Here is a 23,227-nt window from a genome sequence, read left to right as displayed (position 1 = left end):
ACTGAATATTTCTTGCAGAGGCCAAAAAAGTCTGATAGCAACTATATTCCTGGGATATGGAATGAGGAAGTTAGGAAGGGGAGAAGTTGATAATTAACAGCATCATCACCTGCTCAATCTTCTGGGCTCCTTCCAGCATCCCACACCTGGTATGACTCTTCTGTGACCTTCCAAACACCTTGATCTCTTATTCCTGGGTAAGAGAAGAATCTCTCTACCAAAGTGCTCAATCAAAGGAAACTGGGAAGAAGTCAGACAAGGAGGAGGAGGACCAGGAGAAAGTAGTATACAGAAAACCTAGAGAGAAGAGAGTATTAAGGAAAGAAGAATGATCAATATCAAATACTGTTGAGAGAGTTTAGAAAAGGTGATTACATTTACAATTAATAAATTGTTAGCAACTTTGGAGAGAGCAGTGTTGGTCAAATTAGGAGATCTGAAGTCAGACTGCAGAAAGTAAAGAAAGGAAAAGGAAAGGAAATGCATGCACTTCCTAGCATGGATAGATGGATCTTGAGAATGAGGACACATGGCATGTTTGAACTGCTTTAGGAAAGCAGCCAGTGGACAGGGACTGATTGAAGATCAGTGAGAGTGGAGATGATAGAAGTGATCTATTAGAGAAGATGGGATGAAATGGAATCTCTTGTGCATGTGGAGTGGTTTGCCTTAGCAAGGAGAAGAACCACCTCATTATATGAAGCAGGATGAAAAAGGAGATAATTATGGAAGGCACATGGGTGATATCCACATCCAGAGAAAGAACTGATAGAGTTTGAATGCAGATCAAACATATCATATTTCATTTTCTGTGTTTGTGTGTTTCTTCCTTTGGGTCTGTGTCTTCTTTCATAACATGACTAATATGGTAATATGTTTCACATGACTGAACATGTATAATTTATATCAATCAGATTGCTTTCTGTCTCAGGGAGGGGACAGATGAGGGAGGGAAAGAAAAAAGTTGGAACTCGAAAAAAAATTTAAGTGAATATTAAAAATTGTCTTTACATGTAACTGGGAGAAATAAAATATCATTTAAAAAGAAAAAAAGGGGCCTCCAACCAAGTGGCCACCAACACTAGCCACTGACCAACTGTCACTAATAGAAAAGCCTAAGAGCCTCAAGAATAGTATTCCTAGGACACCAGACCTAATTTCATCTTGGACCCTGCTGCTATCATCCAGAAAGGCATTCCTTATAGAGATAGGACCTAGCTCAACTCAGCAAACACATCTAGAAATGAAAGTTCTCAACACCAAAGTTTTTGGCACTGTCAAATTGTATGTGTGTGTGTATATATGTCCATATAAATATATACACACCTACCCACACATTTACTATCTATATATATACACAAACATGTATAATAATATATAAGTATATATGTATATATAGATGTGTTATTTATGTGTAAACTATTATACATGTTTTATATATGTGTGTGTATATAGATAATGGCACAATGAACAGATCACTGAACCTGGAGTCAAATTCATCATTAGACACTTTACTAGCTGTCACTTAGACTCTGTTTGCCTCAGTTTCTTCATCTATAAAGTGGGATAATAATAGTACCTACCACCCAAAGAGGATCAAATAAGATATTTATAAAGTGCTTAACACAGTGCCCAGCACATAGTAGATACTGTATAAATGCTAGTTATTATTATTGTTAGAAATATTCTATCAGTGGAAATAATATTGAAGACCTTGCATTAGAAACTATTTTGCTACTGTACCCCTAAGAACCCCTAGACCTTTTCATTCCACTTGTGACTGATGCTACTTATATGTGCTCACTCTCCCTTTTATAAGGTAAGCTCCCTGAAGATCTTTTCTATTTGTATTCCCAGAGCTTATCACATAGCAATGAAGCACATATGCACTTTACATATAGAAAGTACTTAATGCTTTTTTGTTTATGAATTTTTAACACTTGATATTGGCTCTGAGCATAGTCTTTACACTGTCCCCTACACAGCAAGGGAATGATAAATATAGTTCTATTTTACAGAGGGTGACACACTTTGAGGTTAAGGACTTGCCCACAGTCACCCACAATGGGACAGAGGCAAAGCTGGGATCAGAACTCAAGAGCTGACTTCCAGGTCTATTCCTGGGGCATTGAGCCATGTTCCAGAAGGCTGGTAACAGAGAATGGACTAACTTTATTAATTCTGTGGAACAGAAGAGCTGCTGTATCTGGCATGTTCAGTTAGTAAGTAGTGTGTCCTTAGCTAAAGGACTTTTTTTTCTTTAATGAATACTTTAATGAACTCTGCACAAATGCTTTGATAAATCTCCAGATATTTAAATTATTATTTGGAATGGGATTTCCCTTTATAATAGTTTTTTTGGGTTTGTTTTCTATTATATAGAAATGCTATGGCTGATTCAAGATTTATTTTGTAGCCTGGAACTGTGTTAGATTGATGTAAATAGGGTTTAATAGGTGCAAAAAAAGAAAGATCATTATAATTTGAATGGGGTGTTGAGAACAAATAGGTCAGTTCAAGAAGTATATAAAATATGTTAAATGAAATCATGTTCAAACATTTTAAACATAAATAAGTTATAAACACACATACACATACTTACATATTTTATACACATTTGGGTAGATATATTTAAAAAACAGATACTTTCCTGCAACCAAGTAAAAGAGAAACTTTGTGTCTCAGATTTGTGCTACATTTTTCTGATAGAAGTATCCACTTGAGCAAAAGAGAAAGTGAAAATCAGCTCTATGAAGTTCTGATGGGATAGTAGATTGAGTGCAAGATCAGAAGTCACAGAATCTGGTTTCCAATATTGGAATCTCTTTAGGACTTTGGGCAAGTCACTTTATCTATCTCTGCCTCAGTTCTGACCTCTAAGGTCCATTACAACTCAAACTCTACGACCCCTATTCCACAACCTTAAAAGAATATTACATTTCTGCACTAACTCTGTGCCTCAGTATTTCCTTGAGATGAGATTTGATAGTGTCACTTGGGTGGGAGCCTTCAAAGGTAATCTAGGAGCTATGACTTGTGGGTATCTAAGCATCCTGGGGGAGTGTTTATGCTACAGTTTTTTCTGAGAATATCCGAGGCTTCCCCGGAGAGGTTATGAGGAGTTGGGTGGTTCACTTTTATATTGGGATATGAGCTCATGGTTACCAAAAGCTTGGGGTTAATTCACCAGACCTAAGTTCTTTGGCACATACCAGAGTTATAAGCTTGTAGGAAATAATTTGGGGTTTTGTCTCTGTGTTCCAAACAAGTCTGTACCTGAGTTTATGCATTAATATACACATTAGCACTTTGCTGAGTGATATGCCTTAGGGTGTACTTCTGCCTTGAAGTGTATTTCATGCCTGCTCCCCATTTTCCCTCGGTGATGTTGAGAGACCGTGGTAGCCAGTCTGTTAGTGCTCTGAGGGCTACCACACCCCCTTCTGATGACTCTCCACCTTGGCCTGAAGGCATGTGGCTCACTACAAATTAATCTCTGGGTGGTGATCAGAACCATGCATGGCTAACCAGCTTCTCATCATCCTCTCTTCTCCTGGGATTTACCCTTACCTAGCTGTGTCCTGTGGCAGAACTGGAGATCAGCGGCCAGAGAGGTGGAGATTAGAGAGACACAGAGACAGAGTTAGAGAGACAGAGAGACAAAGAAAGACAGAGACAGACAGAGAAAAAGACAAAGAAAAAGACAGAGATAGAGAGAGACAGACTATATAAAACACATATACATACACGTGTATATATTTACATATATAAATACATTGCTTTGCTAATTATTTATTGTTCCTTCAATATTCATTCTATTATCATAATTTTTGTTCATTCTCACTAAAAGTCACTCAATGAACTAGAGCAGAATGAGCTCCTCCAATGATTGGATGAAGAAGCAACAGGATGTGTATGTCTCTGCATATATGAGATTGTTGCTGTTGTTCAGTCATTTAATCATGTCTGTTACTTCATGCCCCCAAAGATGATAGAATGTCAATACATTGTCCATGGGGTTTTCTTGGCAAAGACACTGGAGTGAGTTGCCATTTTCTTCTCCAGTGTAAATATATATGTGTGTGTCAAGTATACACATAAATATATGTACATATATAAAACACATTTTACATAGTGCTTGCTGTGTGCCTGGCACTGTGCTAAGTGCTTTACAATCATCTCATTTGATCGTTACAACAACTCTAGGAGGTGGGTGCTGTTATGAGGCAAACAAGTTAAGTGACTTGCCCAGAATTACACAGCTAATAAGTGTTCTGAGACTGGATTTGAACTCAGATTTTCCACACTCACTCAATCCAGTGAGAAGCCTAGCTTGCTGCCCTGAAGGAATACTGCTGGATGATCTGAAAGAGATTTAAATGAAGTTAATGGAACCAAAATTCAATGAATACAGCTTTACTGTGAAATGTCAAAAATTGTTCAGTAATTAGAGAAATTTGAGGCTGCCTCAGGATACAAGGGGGCAGTCATAAGCAATATTGGGTTCTGCAAATAGCTACTGTAAACATAAGCCTACAGATGGGCTTTATCGGTAGAAGCAAGCAGATAATTATCAGTTGAATATTCTTTAAATATGAAGACTTTCTTCTCATTTTTGACACTGGGAAGCATCATTACACGTCCTCTTTTCCTTTGTTGGTTTCAAAGATACTGCTCTCTCCCCCAATTCTCCTCTCAGCTACCCAATCACTCCTTGGTCTCCTCTGGCAGCATGGTACAGTGGGCATTTGTGGGAAGGGTGAGCACAGAGAATAGTAATAGTAAGAAATACATACTGATGGAGCAGGTAGGTGTTAAAGTGGATAGAGAACATGCCCTGAAGAGTCAGGAAGATCTGAGTTCAAATCTGGTCTCAGACACTTAACACTTCCTAGCTGTGTGACCCTGAGCAAGTCACTTAACCCCAGTTGCCTCAGGGGAGGGGAGGAAGGAAGGAAGGAAGGAAGGAAGGAAGGAAGGAAGGAAGGAAAGGAGGAAGGAAAGGAGGAAGGAAAGGAAGGAAGGAAAGGAGGAAGGAAGGAAGGAAGGAAGGAAGGAAGGAAGGAAGGAAGGAAGGAAGGAAGGAAGGAAGGAAGGAAGGAAGGAAGGAAGGAAGGAAGGAAGGAAGTTCTTTCTCTCCTATGGAATTCTTATAAATATCCCCCATCAGGTGAAGTATTTTTGGTAGTTGGATTGCTCAATTTGAGCTCCTCACATCAGTTCCATAGAATGACCCTTGATTGACAAGTTATCTATTTTGTTTATATCAGCTCTCTTTTCTGCTGCCAGAAGTCTTCTTCTTGAAAATGTTTCTGGCTTTAAGTAATTACTTCTCCATAACTGTCTAGAGCAGGGGTCCTCAAACTACGGCCTGTGGGCCAGATGCGGCAGCTGAGGACGATTATCCCCCTAGGGCTATGTAGTTTCTTTATTTAAAGGCCCACAAAACAAAGTTTTTGTTTTTACTATAGTCCGGCCCTCCAACAGTCTGAGGGACAGTGAACTGGCCCCCTGTTTAAAAAGTTTGAGGACCCTTGGGTATATTTGTGTCTCTGTCCCCTCAACTATACCTTGGATATTACTAAAATGACACTCCAAGACCTGGATGGGGTGTCTATAGGTGAATATCTCAAGTCCAAATCATGGCAGATGATGGAGAGGGAGAATAGAACTATAACATTCCCTGATTCCTGGTTTCTGCCTCCATTGCTTCAAACTCACTGAACTGTGTCTTTTAAAGATCAGCTGGCGGGCAAATTCAATCATTATTCATTCATACCTCATAAAAGGGCTGCCTTACATAGCTTCATTTTTTTCAGTGAACTTTAGTCCTGTTTTTGTGATTAGGTCCTGGACCTTCAAAGACTAACACCTCTATAACTAGATTATTCCCAAATCTATATTTTTGGTTTTAATCTCTCTCCTAAATTCTAGCTCCATATCATCAACTATATAGTAAACATGTCCTGGGTATTGCATGGGCATCTCAAATTCAACATGTCCAAAATACAGCTGCTTATACTTGCCTCCTCACCATGCAAAAAAACAAATCCAAACCAAACCACACCCTTCGTCAAAATTTTCCTATTTTCATTGAGGGAAACACCATCCTCCTAAGCATCAAGATTTGCAATCTTAGAGCATCATCCTTTTTTCTTCCTCTTAATAGAAAATCAGTTGCTTAGTATTGTTGTAACTTCCATCACAAACATACAATCCCTTCTCTCCACTGGTACAGCTAACACCCTAATTCAATTATTAATCAGTCTTGTCTGGATTATTATCACAGACTACTAATTACTCTCCCTACTTTCACTGTTTCCCCTCTCGGATCCACCCTTCACAGAGCTGCCAAAATAATTTTCTTAAGGCACAAGTTTGAGCTTATTTTCTTTCAATTGACAGTGTTATTGAACTAGTAGATCAGGAAAATGCTAAGATATCATTTACCATAAATTTTAGCAAAACATCTGACAAAGTCTCATATTTGTTATCCTTTTTTTTTTTTAAATGGAGAGATGAGAGATAGACAACAATAGAGTTATTTGGATTTAGAGCTGATTGATTGGCCATATCTAAAGGAGAAGTCATCTAATGGCTCAATGTCAATTTGAAAAGTTGCATAGGGGAGTATCCCAAGGATCAGTGCTTGGAACTAAGCCATTTTATATTTTCATCAATGTCTCAGATAAAAGCAGAGATGTCATACTTAGCTAATCTGCAGATGACACAAAGCTTGGAAGAATCACTAATGTGCTGAGTCAAAATATTCAAGGTAAAATGTCAGGAATCACTATCCCAAAAGATCTTGACAGTTCACAGGGGTCCTCAAACTTTTTAAATAGGGGGCCAGTTCACTGTCCCTCAGACTATAGTAAAAACAAAAACTTTGTTTTGTGGGCTGTTAAATAAAGAAACTTCATAGCCCTGGGTGAGGGGGATAATTGTCCTCAGCTGCAGCATCTGGCCCACGGCCATAGTTTGAGGACCCCTGGTAGGATATGGAGTAGAATCAAATAGGATGAAACTGAATAAAAACAAAGCAATATACTTGAGTTTAAACAAAATCAGCTTCACAAGTACATGATATGGGAAGTTTGACTTTGTTCTGAACAAAAACTTTTGGGTTTTCCTGAACTGAGAAATCTCAACATGAGTCAACAATATGGCAGCCAAAAGAACTAATATACTCTTAGGTTACCCTGTGTGTAAAATGACAAGTTTTTATTAAGCACTATGTGCTAAACACATAGTTTGGAGTCATTAAGATTCATCTTCCTGAGTTCAAATCTGGCCTCAGACACTTATTAGCTGTATAACCCTGGGCAAGTCACAACTTTGTTTACCTTAGTTTCCTCATCTGTAAAATAAGCTGGAGAAAGAAATGGCAAACCACTGCAGTATCTTTGCCAAAAAAGCCTCACATGGAATCATTAAAGAGTCGGGGCAACTGAACAACAACAATAACAAAAATGAGCGAGGTATTCTGCTAAGAGCTTTATAAATATTGATCCTCACAACAATATACCCAAATAAACTCAATACAAAAAAAAAAAAAAAATGTGAGGAAAAAGTTGTAACAACTGGCCAAAAATAGGAAATCAGAGAATATCACAGAGACAGCTCCACATCTCACAGCCACCCTGGGAGATAAATATCTATTATCATCTCCATTTATAGCTGAGAAAATTTGTCAGACAGAAATTCAGAGAGTTGCCTGGGGTCACACAACCAGTAAGTGTATAAACTTGGATTGAACTCTGATCTTCCCAACTCAGGTGTCTGGGAAGTTGTAATCCTACTATTCTCTGTCCTCATTTGGGCTGCACTTAGAACACTGTGCTCAGTTTTGGACACTGAAATTTAATTAAGACAATAAGAAGCAGGAGAGAGTCCAGAGAAGAATAAGCAAGATAATTAAATGCCTCAAAGTCGAGCCATATGAGAATGGGTCAAAAGAACTAAAAATGTTCAAATAAAGATGAGAAGGTTTAGAAAGAATTTGTTAGCTGTCTTAAATATTTAAATGGTAAACCATGTGGAAGAAGATATGAGATTACAAGCTCCATGGAAGCAGGGACTCTTTTGCATTCATGTCCTGAGTGTTTGGTATGGTGTCTGGCACATAGTAGGTGCTTAATAATGACTGACTTTGTAGATCATTTATGTAGAAGAGATCATCTATCTAAGAGGTCACTGGGTACAACCAGAGCATTCTACAGAATTCTACAGAAACCCAAAGAAATTGTAGTTTGTCTAAAGCCATGTAAATAGTGACACTGATGAGATCTGAATTCTTTAAATCCCAAACCAGTGCTTTTTCCATTATACCTCACTGCTCCTATGATTTGTTCTTCTATGTCCCAAAATGTAGTAGCAGCAATGAGTGTGAGGTTCAGAGAAACAGATTAAGGCTAGATGTAAGGGAAAACTTCCTGATAATTAAAGTTGTCACAAATGGAAGAGACTGCCTTGAGAAATAGTTTCCCAGATTTACATGAGCTGATGCTGAGTGATGTAGGCAGAACCAGGAGAACATTATACACAATAACAGTAAGATTTTGTGATAATCAACTAAAATAGACTTGGCTCTTATCAGCCATACATTGATTCAAGACAATTCCAATAGAATTGATAGAAATGCATCCACATCCGGAGAGAAAACTATGGAGACTGAATGCAGCTCAAAACATACTATTTTTCATTTTGTTTGTTTGCTTTTTCTTCCTTGTGGTTTTTCCCTTTTGTTTTTATTTTTCTTTCACAAAATTATTAATATGGAAATGTTTAAAATGATTGTATTGTTTAACGTATATCAGATTGCTGTCTAGGGAAGGGGAAGGGCAGGAGCGAGGGAGAAAAATTTAGAAAAAGGTTTTGCAAAGGTGAATGTTGAAAACTAGCTTTGCATGTACTTGGAAAGTAAAAAGCTATTAAAAATAGAAGGGGAAACTTATACAGATTAAATATAAAACAAACTAAAATATTTTTTAAATGATTGCTCATGTATAACCTGTATCAGATTGCTTGCTGTCTTGCAAGGGAAGTAAAAGAGGGAGGGAGAAAAAAAATTTGGAACACAAAATCTTACAAAAATGACTGCTGAAAACATATAATTTGGGGAAAAAATACTATTGAATTCAAGAGAGAGAGAGTAGTAGTTTTCCTCTCACCAGACATCTTTAAGTAAGGACTTGACCAATTATTTTCAGGTATATTATAGACTGGATTGTTATTTAGCTACAGGTCTGACTTAAGCCTCCCTTGCAACTCTGGGAACCTGTTTTTTAGGACCATATCACTTCCTTGATCAAAAACAAATGTAAACTACTCAGCTTGCCATTTAAAGCCTTCTACAATCTGGCTCCAACCTACCTTTCCTAGCTTACTTCACATTAACTCTTCTCACAAATTCTAAGTCCCAGATAAACTGAACTATTTGAATCTCAGTCTCTAACTAGTGCTCATAGCTATAATGATCTGTCTCAAATTTTTTATTCAACTCAGGTACAAACTTCTCCTTAACTGATTCTCCCTCCTCAGACTTCTTTGTATTTAGTTCATTTATGTGTATGGTGTATCTCAATGAGAAGAATGCAAACTCCTTTTTCTCTGAGTCTTTCCATCCCTAATACTAACATACAGTAGAGTTAGAAAAGGGAAAGGAGTTATTAGAAGAGGGAAATGAGTTGATCAATCTGATGAATTTACTAAGAAGGGAGATTTACCCCAACAGAAGATCTTAGCTTAAAAAGGTCAAGGTCTCCCATTTTACTTAGGGCCATCTCTAGTCGTCTTGATCTATATCTGGCCACTGGACCCAGATGGCTCTGGCAGAGAAAGTGGGGCAGTTGACCTTGCACAGACATCCTTCACTTAAATCAAATTCAGTTACATATCATGGTATCACTTCCCTGATGTCATGGGCCTCTTCAAGAATGAAGGACAAACAACAACAGACATTTGGTACATGGGATTGAACATCTAAATTCCCCAGCCAACTTCTCTAAAAAAGATCCCACTAGAGGTACATTGAAGAGATGACCTTCAGCTCCTGCCTAGGAGCCTGATGACAACATTTCTAGAGAAGCACAAGTATGTGCTTGTCCCATGTGGCCTGAGGAGAGCTCTCATGTTCAGTGCTAGTCTTGGGTCATATTTAACCCCAAATTCAAGAGTCTTTGAATCTGGCCTTGGAGCCTTAGAAAAGGGATTTTCTAAATGCCATTATCCTGGAACTTAGCTTTTTAGCTAAGGAAGGAAAATTTCTTGAGTAGCATGAGCCCTTGGGGTTGCCTTGAGAGAAACCCCAAGATGAAGATTCCTAGAATACAATCTTCTAATAAGAAAATGGGAATTTCCTGCCTGGCATGCTTATTGAGAGAGATAAGATTTGACCAAGTAAGTAAGCCCCTTCAGGAAGATAATAAGGGATCAAACATGATCTGGAAAAAGACCTGGAATTTGATCTTCACTATTACCATGAATTATTCAAAATTCCCAGCTGTGTTACCTTGGGCAAATCCATTAACCCCAATTGCTAAGAAAGGAAGGAAGAAAGAAGGAAGGGAGGGAGGAAAGAAGGAAGGGAGGAAGGAAGAAAGGAGAAACATATTCCATGCATGTGAACATTTTTCTGTGTTATGTGAAATTATGTCATGTTATGTTAAGTTAAAGCCTTTTTTAATGTTAGGATCTGGAAGTTTTATCTGTTCTAAAATCTAGGCTAGTTTTCATGTATGGCCTACCAAAGGTTAGAATGCTGTATGATTCCTTCAACCAAATGATCTCTTCAAAAACAAATGAATCAAGAAGCATTCCACTTTGCAATGACCAAATTATTTAAAGATAACAGAATACCTCTGGGGATTCTCTCCTAAGAGTGCAATCTGTTGCTTACCCATATAATTTTGCTATTTTGCTTCATTTACCTAAACTGAGGTATAAAGAAGATCTGGGAAGTTTCCCTCCTCCCCTGTGCATATCTAAAATTACAGTAACAATCATCCCAGTGCAAATGAAAAAAGTTTTGGTTTGGTTTGATTTTTTAATGGTAGCACACTAGATCTTATAGATAATGTTCTAAATCTTAAGTGGAAATAAGATGAGCATTCTGATGCTACTTCTACCATATTATCTAGTCAATCATGGCCCTAAAAAGATCTGGAAATAAGAAAACATTAAAAAACTACAGATGTGTGTCAAAGACAGAAATTTTTCTTTATGTAAAAGGAAACATGATAAGTAAGCTCTCTCTGGCATTTGTAACTCATTGGGAATGTTGCAACTCCTCCATTCACCATGATCTCTTTGAGAACTGTCATCCCATACAATTGATCTGAAATCATAGGCTTCTCTGCCACTCATAGAACTGGTGGAATAGCCTGACTTGTGCCGAGACAGTTCTCCACTGTCTTTGCATAATTAATTCAATGATATTTTAATGATGGTCTATACTTTCACAGAGAAGAAACAAATCTCTCTTAAGTAACATTCTAAAATTTTATAACAAGTCCATAGTATGTTAGTGTTTTTTTTTAATTTCTTTGAATTGCATATATCTAGAAAAGTTTTAAGTTACAAATATAACATTTTCCCAGATTTTTTTCTAAAGTAATATCCATTAATCAGAATTAGGAAATAGAACTTAAAAATCAGAAAATAATTAAATGTATGAAAACTTTTAATTTTCATCTATCACCATCATTGCTAAATAGTCTCTGTACTGAATTGTGTTTGTTTCTGGATCAAGTGCAGCAGACAACATTTCTTCCATTTCCTCCTCTGTAAAAGGCTCACCTAGGTAAAGATAAAAAAGAAAAATAAATAAATTTAGTTCATTTAGTTCTAACAGAGTTAGAAAAATATTGATCTAATCTCCAGTTCTTTGTGTTTTTTAATTCCCCTATTTGTCAGTGCCAAGCTTAATTGATATAGGACCCTATATAATTTTAACTCATTTGTTCTCATGGGTCAGTTTTTCAACAGGGCACCATGGTATAAAATATTCCCCAGTATGTTACCTAGGCTTGGTTCTATCCTGCTCTTTACTCCTTATTAGAATTTGGATCCATCTTCTTTATCAGCTAATAAGAGTCTGAGGAAATTGCAAAGCTTATAATTTCACTTGAAACAACAAGCAAGGTATCAAGATGTCACTCCCAGATAAGCTTACATTAAACAAGGCTGCTGAAATACCAAAAGATCAAATTGCAACTGTCATCTGGAAAGGGAATCTAAGAAGTAAGGTTTCAGAAAACTATGAAGAGAAGACCACATGGCTTCTATGCAAATCTTGTTGATGGGGCCATATTTGAGACTTTTGGATATGAACATTCTGTCTATGAATGTGCCTTAATAAGAACCTGCCATCTTAGACATGTGGACTAATACCAGTAAGAGATGCCACGTAACAAAGCATTTCAAAATGACTCTTTTGTCTCAGTTTGGCTCAGTGGATTGTTGGATTAAACTGAAAAAGCTAAATGGAGAATTGGTAGGTTTTAGTTGGCTTCAGATAATAGATGAGAGCCATCTGGAAATTGGTTTCACCAAGATGGAAAGTAGCCCTGGGAAGAATTCTGGCAAGACTATGAACTAATTAAAGTGGCATTTAGTACTAATACCAGAGACAAGAATACGGGGATGTGTCCAGGGTACCCCCTAAGCCAGGGCTCCTCAAACTTTTTAAATAGGGGGCCAGTTCCCTGTCCCTCAGACTGTTAGAGGGCCAGACTATAGTAAAAACAAAAACTTTATTTGGTGGGCCTTTAAATAAAGAAACTTCATAGACCTGGGTGAGGGGGATAAACGTCCTCAGCTGCTGCATCTGGCCTGCGGCCATAGTTTGAGGACCCTGCCCTAAACACTAGTGGATTTGGTGAAATGGAACTGAGCTGCTAGGGCCCAAATGGATTCATTTGCCCTGAGTTGAAGTCACTGCCAATACAAATAGTGTTTTCTGGTGTCTTTGACTTGAGTTCACAGTTCTAGAATAATTCAAAGGGATTTCTGGAGGTCTCTTGGAACAATGCTTATATTCCAAGAATTTATAGACAATTTAAGCCCACAACAGGACTCTTAAAATCTGAACAGAGGTCAACAGCCTCCTTTCTGTATTTTTTTTATTATTTTTATAGAAAATAGCATATTTTCTATATAATAATTTATATTTCTATAAAAATAGAAATTTATAGAAATTAGATAAAGTTATACAAAAATGTCTGTTGCTCATATCTGAGTTCCTTATTTCTGACTGTGAAAGATTGGACGTACTGCCACATGAATCTTAGTTATGACCTGAGTCCTAAGGAACTTAAAATAGCAGTCAAATAATTATATGGTCACCAGCCTTTGCTTTAAGGGGAAGCCATTATATCATAAGGAAGTCCATTCAATTTTGGGAAACTCATAATTTTTAGTGACTTTCTACCTGACAAAGAGCCTAAATTTATCTTTCCAAGTACATGTCTTGATAAGCATGGACAACAAGCTTTTATTTTGTAAAGAAGGTGACTAAGTTGACACATCTCAGGACAATGTGTATCGGGCCACTTAAACTTAAGGAGTACAAACTAATTTTACTTGGGGGCAGCTAGATGGTGCAGTGGATAGAGCCCCAGCCCTGAAGTCAGGAGGATGTGAGTTCAAGTCTGATCTCAGACACTTAATACTTCCTAGCTGTGTGACCCTGGATAAGTCACTTGACCCTGATTGCCTCAGGGGAAAAAAAACTAATTTTACTTAATTTTACATAATTAATAACAGATAAATAAGTTCTGTGTATGTGTGTGTGTGTGTGTGTGTGTGTCTGTGTGTGTGTGTGTGTGTACCTTGTAAATCTACTGGCATTTATTGTTCCTAATATTTTGAGAAAAATCATTGTTTTCTGTCATATATATATTTATAGAGAGAAAAATCATTTACCTTGTTAATATGTAAATATACACATACTTACAAATGATTGCATGATGATTTTTGTGACACTCTAGAGAGATAGCTATAAATATGAATATATATATATGTGTGTGTGTCTTTCTGTCTCTGTCTATATCTATATCCATTTAGATATATCCATACAGATTAGAGAGGGGGATATAGCTATATCCACATAGAGATAGGAGACAAAAAGAGAGGTGGGGAGGAGGGAGGTATCATCTTGCTCAAAAGGCACAACCTAACAGTGAATAGAATGTTGGCTTGGGTCCAAATACCACCTCTGACATCTATCTGCTGTGACACTAACAAAGTGCTTAATTCTCTCACTGTTCTAAGTAACTACCTAAAACTACAGACTGGAGAGATAGTACCAACTTGCATTAGTAAGATTGTGACATCACAAGTCCCTGTCCTACTTCTTGCCCAAAGCAAAAATGAGCAACAGATATTTTTGTATATTATCTTTGTCTATTTTCCTCAAAAATAATTACGTTTGACTAAATGTAAACACATAAAAAACTATTACCTGTTATTTTATCAAATGTAAGACTGTAGAAATAAGATACTACTAATCTCTAACAGTTACCTACTGGCATTTATTATTCCTAGTATTTTGGTGGAAAAAGCCATAGTTCTCTGTCTAATAGATTGTTTAATAAACAATGATGTACAAAATTATTGTGTGTAAATCATTGTTCCTTCTTTTATATAGGTCCTGGGAGAATGAAGAAGAAAAGTAATAAAAACTTCACCTTGGAGAAACATTAATTAATTCACAATTAATACAAATTTTTCTTTTTTTTTTTTTTAATTTAATAGCCTTTTATTTACAGGATATATACATGGGTAACTTTACAGCATTAACAATTAATACAAATTTTTCTATCAATTGTTGCATCCCAGTCCTACCAAATAACAAATCAAGCTTTTATTGTATCTAATTATTAGTGGCATTTCTAATATTTGTATAAATTGATTTTTTACAAGGAGTAAATTATTTTTACCTTCTTCAGTCATATACTTAACCAGCTCTTCTTTAGTAAGAAATCCCTCTTTAGCTGAGTCTAACACCTACAGAGAGAGAAAACACCTACTTAAGAGAAAAGTATGATCTTTTTAGTTTTAGAAGTCAATTTTAAGTTGACTAATGACTTGAATTATAAAACTTTAACAAACAGATACCTCAAATGCTTGAAGAAGAAGATCTTCTGGAATTGGTCTGTATCTGTAATGATAATAATTAGAAAGTGTCATGATTTAGAGTTGGTTGTGCTTATTTTAGCAAAGGACCCCTTGTAAATCAAATTTATTTTTTTCTGTCTCTCTCTCCTCCTTCCCTTTCTCCCTCCCTCTCTTTTTTTCTCTTCCTGTCTCTCTCTCTGTCTTTTTCTGTGTCTATGTAGAACACACTCTCTCTCTCTCTTTCTCTCTCTCTCTCTCTCTCTCACACACACACACACACACACACACACACACACAGTCAAGAAGAACTAACAATATCCTTTCTAAAGCCTTCTCAGGTTTCAGATTATAAAAAAGAAAAGATTGTTTACTTTCCTTTCTTTAAACAAATAATTTTCCAATTTAAAATAAAATATATTGCATGGGATGATGCATTGTTTATTTTCATTGACTGATAGTACACAAAATCTTTGCCATGGTCTAGAATCAGAGAATCACAAAATAGCAATATTGAAAAAGGACCTTAGAAATCAGCTAGTTATTATTTCTGGAGTGTTCAAGTCTCCACTACCCCATTTGAAATTTTCTTGGCAGAGATGCTGGAATGGTTTGCCATTTCTTTCTCCAGCTTTTTTTTACAGATGAGGAAACTGAGACAGACAAGGTTAAGTAACTTGTCCAGGGTCATATAGGCCAGACTGGAACTCAGAAGATGAGTTTTCCTGACTCCTGACTCATATCCATTGTGCCACTGAGTAGTCTGTTTGTTATCTATTAGCTATCAATCATTTTACTCTTTAAGTGAATTCCTTCTACAGATTTCCTAATGATAACTAATCTAACTAATCTACATCTTTTTTAAACACAGTGACAAGTGACAGAGAACTCAGTTCCTCACAAGAGAGGGCGTTACCAATCTAGTGAAGTTGAATTTTTCTCCTAATATTAAAATTTCAAATTTATTTTATTACCTATTCCTTATCCACTTGGTATTTAAAGGATTGAGATCATATTTAATGTTTGTGGCACTCTTTATGGCTAATTTTCTAAGTATTCTAGGTATTACTAGGTATCTCTTCTAGTATTATTCTTTGAGTAATGTCATATCTGTTTTTACCTACTGTGATATAGTTCTTATATTTCACTAAGTCTAATTTTTACAGTTTTATCTAGAAATTATCCTCGGGCAATGTCCATTTTTAGGTTAGAATACCTTTGATTGCATTCATAAGTCTTTGGCCAACACATTTATCCCATTACTCATGAGATACATTTTGTCCTTAGAAAGGAATCTATCATTTCAATATTCTATTATGAGAATGATAACACTGATCTCACAGGATTGTTTTAAGGATCCAATCAAATGAGACACTATATGTGAAGTACTTTATAAGCCTTAAAGCTCAATATAAATGTTTGCTCCATACCCCTTTAGGTTTTTTTCATAATTCTATTTAAATCAGCAAAAGGGCAAAGTACTAAGTTAAATTTTGCTCAGGATACACAAAAAGAAACTTTTGCCTTCAAGTAGTTTACATTTTACAGAAAAGTGGAACATATATAATATATAAACAAGAAAGTAAATATAGTAATTTCTTTTCAACTTTCAAAACAATCCATTACTTATTTGTTTATTTTAAACATTCTTTTCTTTTGAAATTTTAAGTTCCAAATTCTCTCCTTCCCTCCTCTCCTCCCTCTACCCACTGAGAAGGCAATGTTATCAATTACCACATGTGAAATCATGTAAAACATATTTCCATATTAGCCATATGGGGGGGAGGGAAGGAGAGAGAATTATACTTCAATTTATACTCAGAGATGATTCAAACCAATTCCAATTGTTCAGTAATGAAGAGAGCCATCTACACCCAAAGAGAGGACTGTGGGAGCTGAGCATGGAACACAACATAGCATTCTCACTCTTTCTGTTGTGGGTTTGCTTGCATTTTGTTTACTTTCCCTGTTTTTTTTTTTTCCCTTCTTGATCCAATTTTTCTTGTACAGCAAGATAACTGTATAAATATGGTTACAGTTATTAGATTTAACATATATTTTAACATATTTAACATGTATTGGACTACCTGCCATCTAGTGGAGGGAATGGGAGTGAAGAAGGGATAATTTGGAACAGAAGGTTTTGCAAGGGTCAATGTTGAAAAATTACCCATGCATATGTTTTGTAAATAAAAAGCTTTAATTTAAAAAAAAAAATTTACATTCAGAGTTCATTAGTTCTCTGTGGAGGTAGACTGAATTTTTTCATCATGAGAGCTTTAGAATTGTTTTGAATCGTATTTATCAGAGAGTCAAGTCTTTCACAGTTGATCATCATTAAAACACTGCTATTATTATGCACAATTATCTCTCAGTTCTTCTCACTTTACTTTGCATCAGTTCATCTAAGTCTTGTCATATTTTTTTCTGAAAATAGTCCCCCTTTTGTTATTTTTTATAGCACAATAGTACTCATTATCATATGCCACAACTTATTCAACCATTCCCCAACTGATGAACAACTTCTCAATTTTCAATTCTTTGCTACCACAAAAAAGATCTGCTATAAATAGTTTTGTACATATAGGTCCTTTTCCTTTTTTTGATCTCTTTGGGGACAGACCTAGTAGTGGTATTACTGCATATATAGTTTTATAGCAATTTGAGCATAGTTTTAAATTATTTTCCAGAATAACTGGACCAGTTCATAACTCCACCCACACCTTAGGAGTCTATCAACATTTGTCATTTCTAATAGGTGTAAAGTGGTATCTCAGCATTATTTTAATTTGCACCTCTCATCAATAGTTATTTAGAACATTTTTTTATATTTTTCATTTGATTTCTTCTTCTGAAAACTGCCTGTTTATATTCTTTTATCATTTATCAACTGAGATGTTGCTCTTATTTTAAAATTTTAATTAAGTTCCTTATATATTTGGAGAAATGAGGCCTTTATCAAAGAAATTTGTTGTAAAAAAAAAATTCTATTTCTTCATTGTCTATCGTGTTTTTTAAGCAAAATGTAGTTTCCCTGATTATCTCTTGCTTAGGTCTGTTTTTGCTTTTGCTATCATGACTGCTATCCTAGCCTTTTTTTAACTTCAGATGAAGCATAACAGGTTTTGTTTTAGCTCTTTATTTTAACTCTATGTCTCTTTCTATTTCAAGTGTGTTGTAAACAACACATTGTTGGATTCTGGTTTTTGATCTATTCTGCTGTCCACTTATTTATGGGTGAGAACATCCTTTTTGCATTCAGAGTTATAATTGCTGTGTATTCCTCTCCATTCTTTTTTCTTCTGTTTATCTTTCTCTCTCTTTTTTATCCTTAACCTTCTCAAAATCTACTTTGCTACTAACTACTGCCTTCCTGAATCTGCTCTCCTTTTTAACTCCCCACAATATAATATCCCCTTCCTTTCCCATTTCCCTTTTGAGTAAGATAGGTTAACAGGGATTCTCAAATTACAGCCCATGTGCCAGATGCGGCAGCTGAGGACGTTTATCCCCCTCTCACCCAGGGCTATGAAGTTTCTTTATTTAAAGGCCCACAAAACAAAGTTTTTGTTTTTACTATAGTCCAGCCTTCCAATAGTCTGAGGGACAGTGAACTGGCCCCCATTTAAAAAGTTTGAGGACTCCTGGGTTAACATATCCAACTAAGTATTGAGAAGGTGAAAAGTGATTCTATATCATTTTTTATTCATTTACTTACAATTAATTGATTTTGTCCTGTAAATGCTTAAATCATGTTTTTCTGTTTCTAAACTTAGTTCAAATTCAACTGCCCTGTAATAGGTTAAGTTTCAAACTCCATTCTGTTCTAATTACTATTTTATTCCTGCCTTAAGGAATTCTGCTATCCTTGAGGGATTCAGGTGGGCACAAGGAAGTTAGGTCTTGTGTCTTTACAGCACTTCAAAGTGATCTGGTTTGTTATTCAAAGGAAAGTCTAACCTTGCAGAAACAATTTCTTAGTCACAGGAAGGAAGCACGGTGATGTTGTTAATCCCTTATTCTCTATTTCCTGCAAATCATATTGTTCCCCATGGCTCTAGCTATGTAACCAATCATATTTCCCTCAACCTCACAATGTCACCTTTGCTATTCTGTTCTTTGTTCTGAAATCCTCAAAAATCTACAAAAAAGGAAATTGTCCTTTTACTCTAGGTCCTTGGCTAGAAACTGAAGCAGCTATTGACTCATTTTATTCTCAGGTTAATTCCTTGTGAATCAAATGCTTTAATGCTCAGAAAGTGCCTCAGTCTACCTTTTTGCTGAATTTCACTCACAATAGTGTGTATGTATGTATGCATGCATTGCCCCCTCTTCCTTGGGCATCTCTTTAAGATGAGGAAATTTTCCCTCTCCCTTCCTCCTTCTCCCAGTACATACCTGTTTCTTGCCTTTTTATTTTCTTTTTTGGAAATCATGTCAACATAACTGACTTACTCTCATGTGTCCTCTGTCTATGTAAATTCCATCTAAATGCACTAATAATGATTAAGGTCTTAGGAGTTACATATATCATTTTCATATATAGAAATGTAAACAATTTAACTTTATCAAGTCCCTTATAAGGGAAAGTTCTCTATTTCATTAAAAATCCATTTTTTCCCCTGAAGGACTATACTCAGTTTTGCTGGGTAGGTTATTCTTAGTTCCTTTGCCTTCTGGGATATCATATTCCAAGTCCTCCATTCCTTTAACATGGAAGCTGCTAGATCTTATATAATCCTGATTATAGTTCTGGAATGTTGACTTGTTTCTTTCTGGCTGCTTGCAATATTTTCTCCTTGACCTGTGAACTCTAGAATTTGGCCATAATATTCTTGGGAGTTTTCATTTTGGAATCTCTTTCAAGAGGTGATTGTAGATCCTTTCCATTTCTATTTTACCCTCTGAATCTAAGATATTGGGGCAGTTTTTGTTTATAATTTCTGAAATATGATACCTGTATTTCTTTGTTTGATGGCTTTCAAGCAGTATAATTATTCTTAAATTGTTTCTCTATTTTCCAGATCAGTTGTTTTTCTGATGAAATATTTTATATTTTCTTTTCATTTTTTCATTCTTTTGACTTTTATCATTTCTTGATGTCTCGTGGAATCATTAGCTTCTACTTGGCCAATTCTAATTTTTAAAGAATTACTTTCTTCTATGAGGTTTTGTGTCTCTTTTTAAAGAGTTCTTTTCTTCAGTGAATTCTTATGCTTCATTTACTAATAGGCCAATTCTGAAGATGCTACTTTCTTCAACAATTTTTATGCCTCTTTTACCACATTGTTTTCATAACATATCCCATTTCATAATTTTCTTGTATCACTCTCCTATCTTTTCCCAATTTTCCCTTTACCACTTTCATCTCTTTAATTCTTCAAGAAATTCTTGATGAGCTTGGATCCAAATAACATTTTTTGAAGCTTTGGTTGTAGCTGTTTTCACATTATTTTCTTCTGGATTCTTGTCTTGATACCTTGTAAAAGCTACCACAGTAACTTTTTATGCTCACTTTTTTTTCTATTTGCTCACTTTTCTAATTTATTTCTTGACTTTGAACTTCATATTAAAGTTGGGCGCTACTCACCTTGAGATGCAGAGGCACTGTCCCAAGCCTCAAGCTTTTTTGTGCTATTATTTTTAGAATTAGCTCTGGGTACCTTTAAGTTTTTGGTCCTTCCAAGGGAATGTGATCCGGGAAAATGTATGATCATTACTCCCCTGGTCTGTGCTCTGGTCTTTACCCAGGCAAGGACCCAGCTTCCTTATTCTCTCTTCCTTAGAACTGTGACCAGGACCTTTGCTTCCTTGCTGATCACTAGTACTCCTCTCTACCCTAGAACCGAAATCCAGAACTGTATATGGGCAATAGAAGTGCTAATCATCTTCAGCTGCACGCAATGCAGCTGTAATCTCTCTGACCAGTTATTTAACCTCCTTAGAGCCTAAGCTGAGAGCTCCCAAAGCTGCTTTTGCTGCTGCCACTTTCACAGTCATGTCCAAGATTCACCAAGATATTCTGGTCCAGCACCAATCCTGGTATCACAAGATCACTCCTGCCAACCTCCCAAATTTTCTTGTGATAGAAAAATGCATTAACTTGACCTTTTGTTGGCTCTTTCACTCTAGAATTTGATGGGAGGGTTTACTTTAAAATTGTTTAGAGGGGAATGTTAGGAGAATTCAGTTAGGTTGCTGCCTATACTTTGCTATTCCCCTGTTAATAAGTAATTTCAAGAATAAGAAAATGGAGGTGAAGATCAGGATGTAAGTCCTATGCTACTATCTGAAGGAAAATAGGGATATTACAAGTAAAGTGAGAAGGGAATGCATTCCAGGCAATGGGACAGCACAGATAGAAAGTGGATTATCAAGCACAAGGAATAGTTATTCCTACACCAGTTTGACTACAACAGAGAACATGAAGAAAAATAATATTAAGTCAAGACTGGAAAGGTAAGTAGGGAGCAGATTATGGAAACCTTTAAATATTGGACTAAGGATTTAATAATTTCTCAAGGCCTTGAGGGAACAACAAAATTTGCTTTTTGTTTTTTAAATAAGGGAATGACAAAGATCAGCATTTTAGAAATATCAATTTGTAGGTGTGATAAACATAATTTGATAAAGAAAGAAACTCTAGGCAAAGAGACCAATTTAAGACTTTATTGCCATAATTCAGGTGATAGAAAATAGGATATGAGCTATATGAATATAGAAAAAGGAAAGCTATAGAGATAATGAGAAAGTGAGATGAATAAGACATAGCAATTGATTGGAGATGGGGTTTTAGAGAAAAGAAAAGAAAGAGAAACCTAAGATAACATCAGATTTACAAACCTGGGTAACCATAAGGAGATGTGCCATAAACAAAAAGGGTTGAAATTTGGAGAAGGGATTGATTTGACGAAAAATGCCTGGAGTCCCTTTAGATAAGTTGATTTTGAGATGTTTTCAGAATTATGTGGTAGAGGTAGGTAGCAGGTGATATGGGACTGAAGACCTTCAAAATATAAAAGACAAATTATAGTTTTCTTTCAATGAGAGCATTTACTCCCAATAACAATGAGTAGAAGTAGAGAATGATCAATGGGCTTAATCCTGACAGATTTTCCATCGTTTCACATACATTCTCTGGAAAAAATGGCATCCAATCCTTTTGGCCATGTTAGAGTCTTCCTAGGCTCATTACTGTACTCTACAGTAGAGAATTACCAAGTACCATAATGTACATCTTTCTGAGGTTACTACCATTGTCTCTCTTATCCTCTTTATCATGTTTTTCTTCTCCAGGAGGTCTGGACTAATCTATGGATGGGAAAGGCCTCATATCTACTACAGAATATTAGCGATTCAAAATTTCTTTTCCCCAAAGAACCCATAGGTGCAAAAATGTCTGCAGCAGACCTTTCTATAGTGGCAAGGAAATGGAAACTGAATGGATGTCCATCAGGTGGGGAATGGCTGAATAAGTTATGGTATACAAATATAAGAATATTGTTGTTCTATAAGAAATGGTGAGCAGGCTGATTTCAGAAAAGCCTGGAAAGACTTACATGAACTGATGCTGAGCGAAGTGAGTAGAACCAGGAGAACATCATACATAGCAACAAGATTATATGATGATCAACTGTGATGGATTTGGCTCTTTTCAACAATGAGATGATTTAAGGCATTTCTAATAGACTTATGATGGAAAGAGCCATCTACATTCAGAGCGAGGACTACGGACACTAAACATGGAACAACAATTTGTTGTTATTATTGTTCTTTGATTGCTTTTTTTCTTTCTCATTTTTTCCCTTTTGATCTAATTTTTCTTGTGCAACATGATAAAATTGGAAATATATTTAAAAGAAGTTTGAAAGATTTATTCTAGAGGAAAAGGGAGATGGGGAGGAAAGGAGAAAAGTTTAGAACACAAGATTTTGCAAGGATGAATAATGGAAACTATTTTTGCATTTTTTTGAAAAATAAAAAGTTAATTTTTTCAATAGAACTTAAAAAAAAAAAGAATTTCTTTTCCCCCATCTCTCTCCTTTGTCCCATATTTTTCACTTTCTAACCTCTTGACACCAATTTCAATTTTTCCCTACCTCCTTAGAAG

At 35.9% G+C, this 23,227-nt stretch overlaps 1 protein-coding gene across 5 annotated transcripts in view; it reads right to left on the bottom strand.

Annotated features, from left to right (window-relative positions):
* Window positions 1–23,227, bottom strand: part of EFCAB2 (EF-hand calcium binding domain 2) — a 149,942-nt gene that overhangs the window by 24,398 nt on the left and 102,317 nt on the right. For 3 of the 5 annotated variants that reach the window (XR_004233962.1, XR_004233963.1, XR_004233964.1), the window contains exons 5-7: window positions 15,121–15,163; window positions 14,943–15,009; window positions 110–297 (exon numbers count right to left, since the gene is read on the bottom strand). Coding sequence is in view for 2 of the 5 variants with exons in the window: in XM_003767767.4 (XP_003767815.1) it covers window positions 11,684–11,799; window positions 14,943–15,009; window positions 15,121–15,163 (226 nt within the window). In the remaining 3 variants the exon portion in view is untranslated. Of the gene's footprint in view, window positions 1–109; window positions 298–11,665; window positions 11,800–14,942; window positions 15,010–15,120; window positions 15,164–23,227 lie in introns of those variants that run through there. The other 2 variants (XM_003767767.4, XM_031966989.1) reach the window with 1 other exon arrangement.

This window comes from Sarcophilus harrisii, chromosome 4 (genome assembly GCF_902635505.1).
Source record: "Sarcophilus harrisii chromosome 4, mSarHar1.11, whole genome shotgun sequence".
Lineage (NCBI taxonomy): Eukaryota > Metazoa > Chordata > Mammalia > Dasyuromorphia > Dasyuridae > Sarcophilus > Sarcophilus harrisii.
Note: the sequence above shows the minus strand (reverse complement) of the source record. Positions and strands in the feature narration are given on the sequence as shown.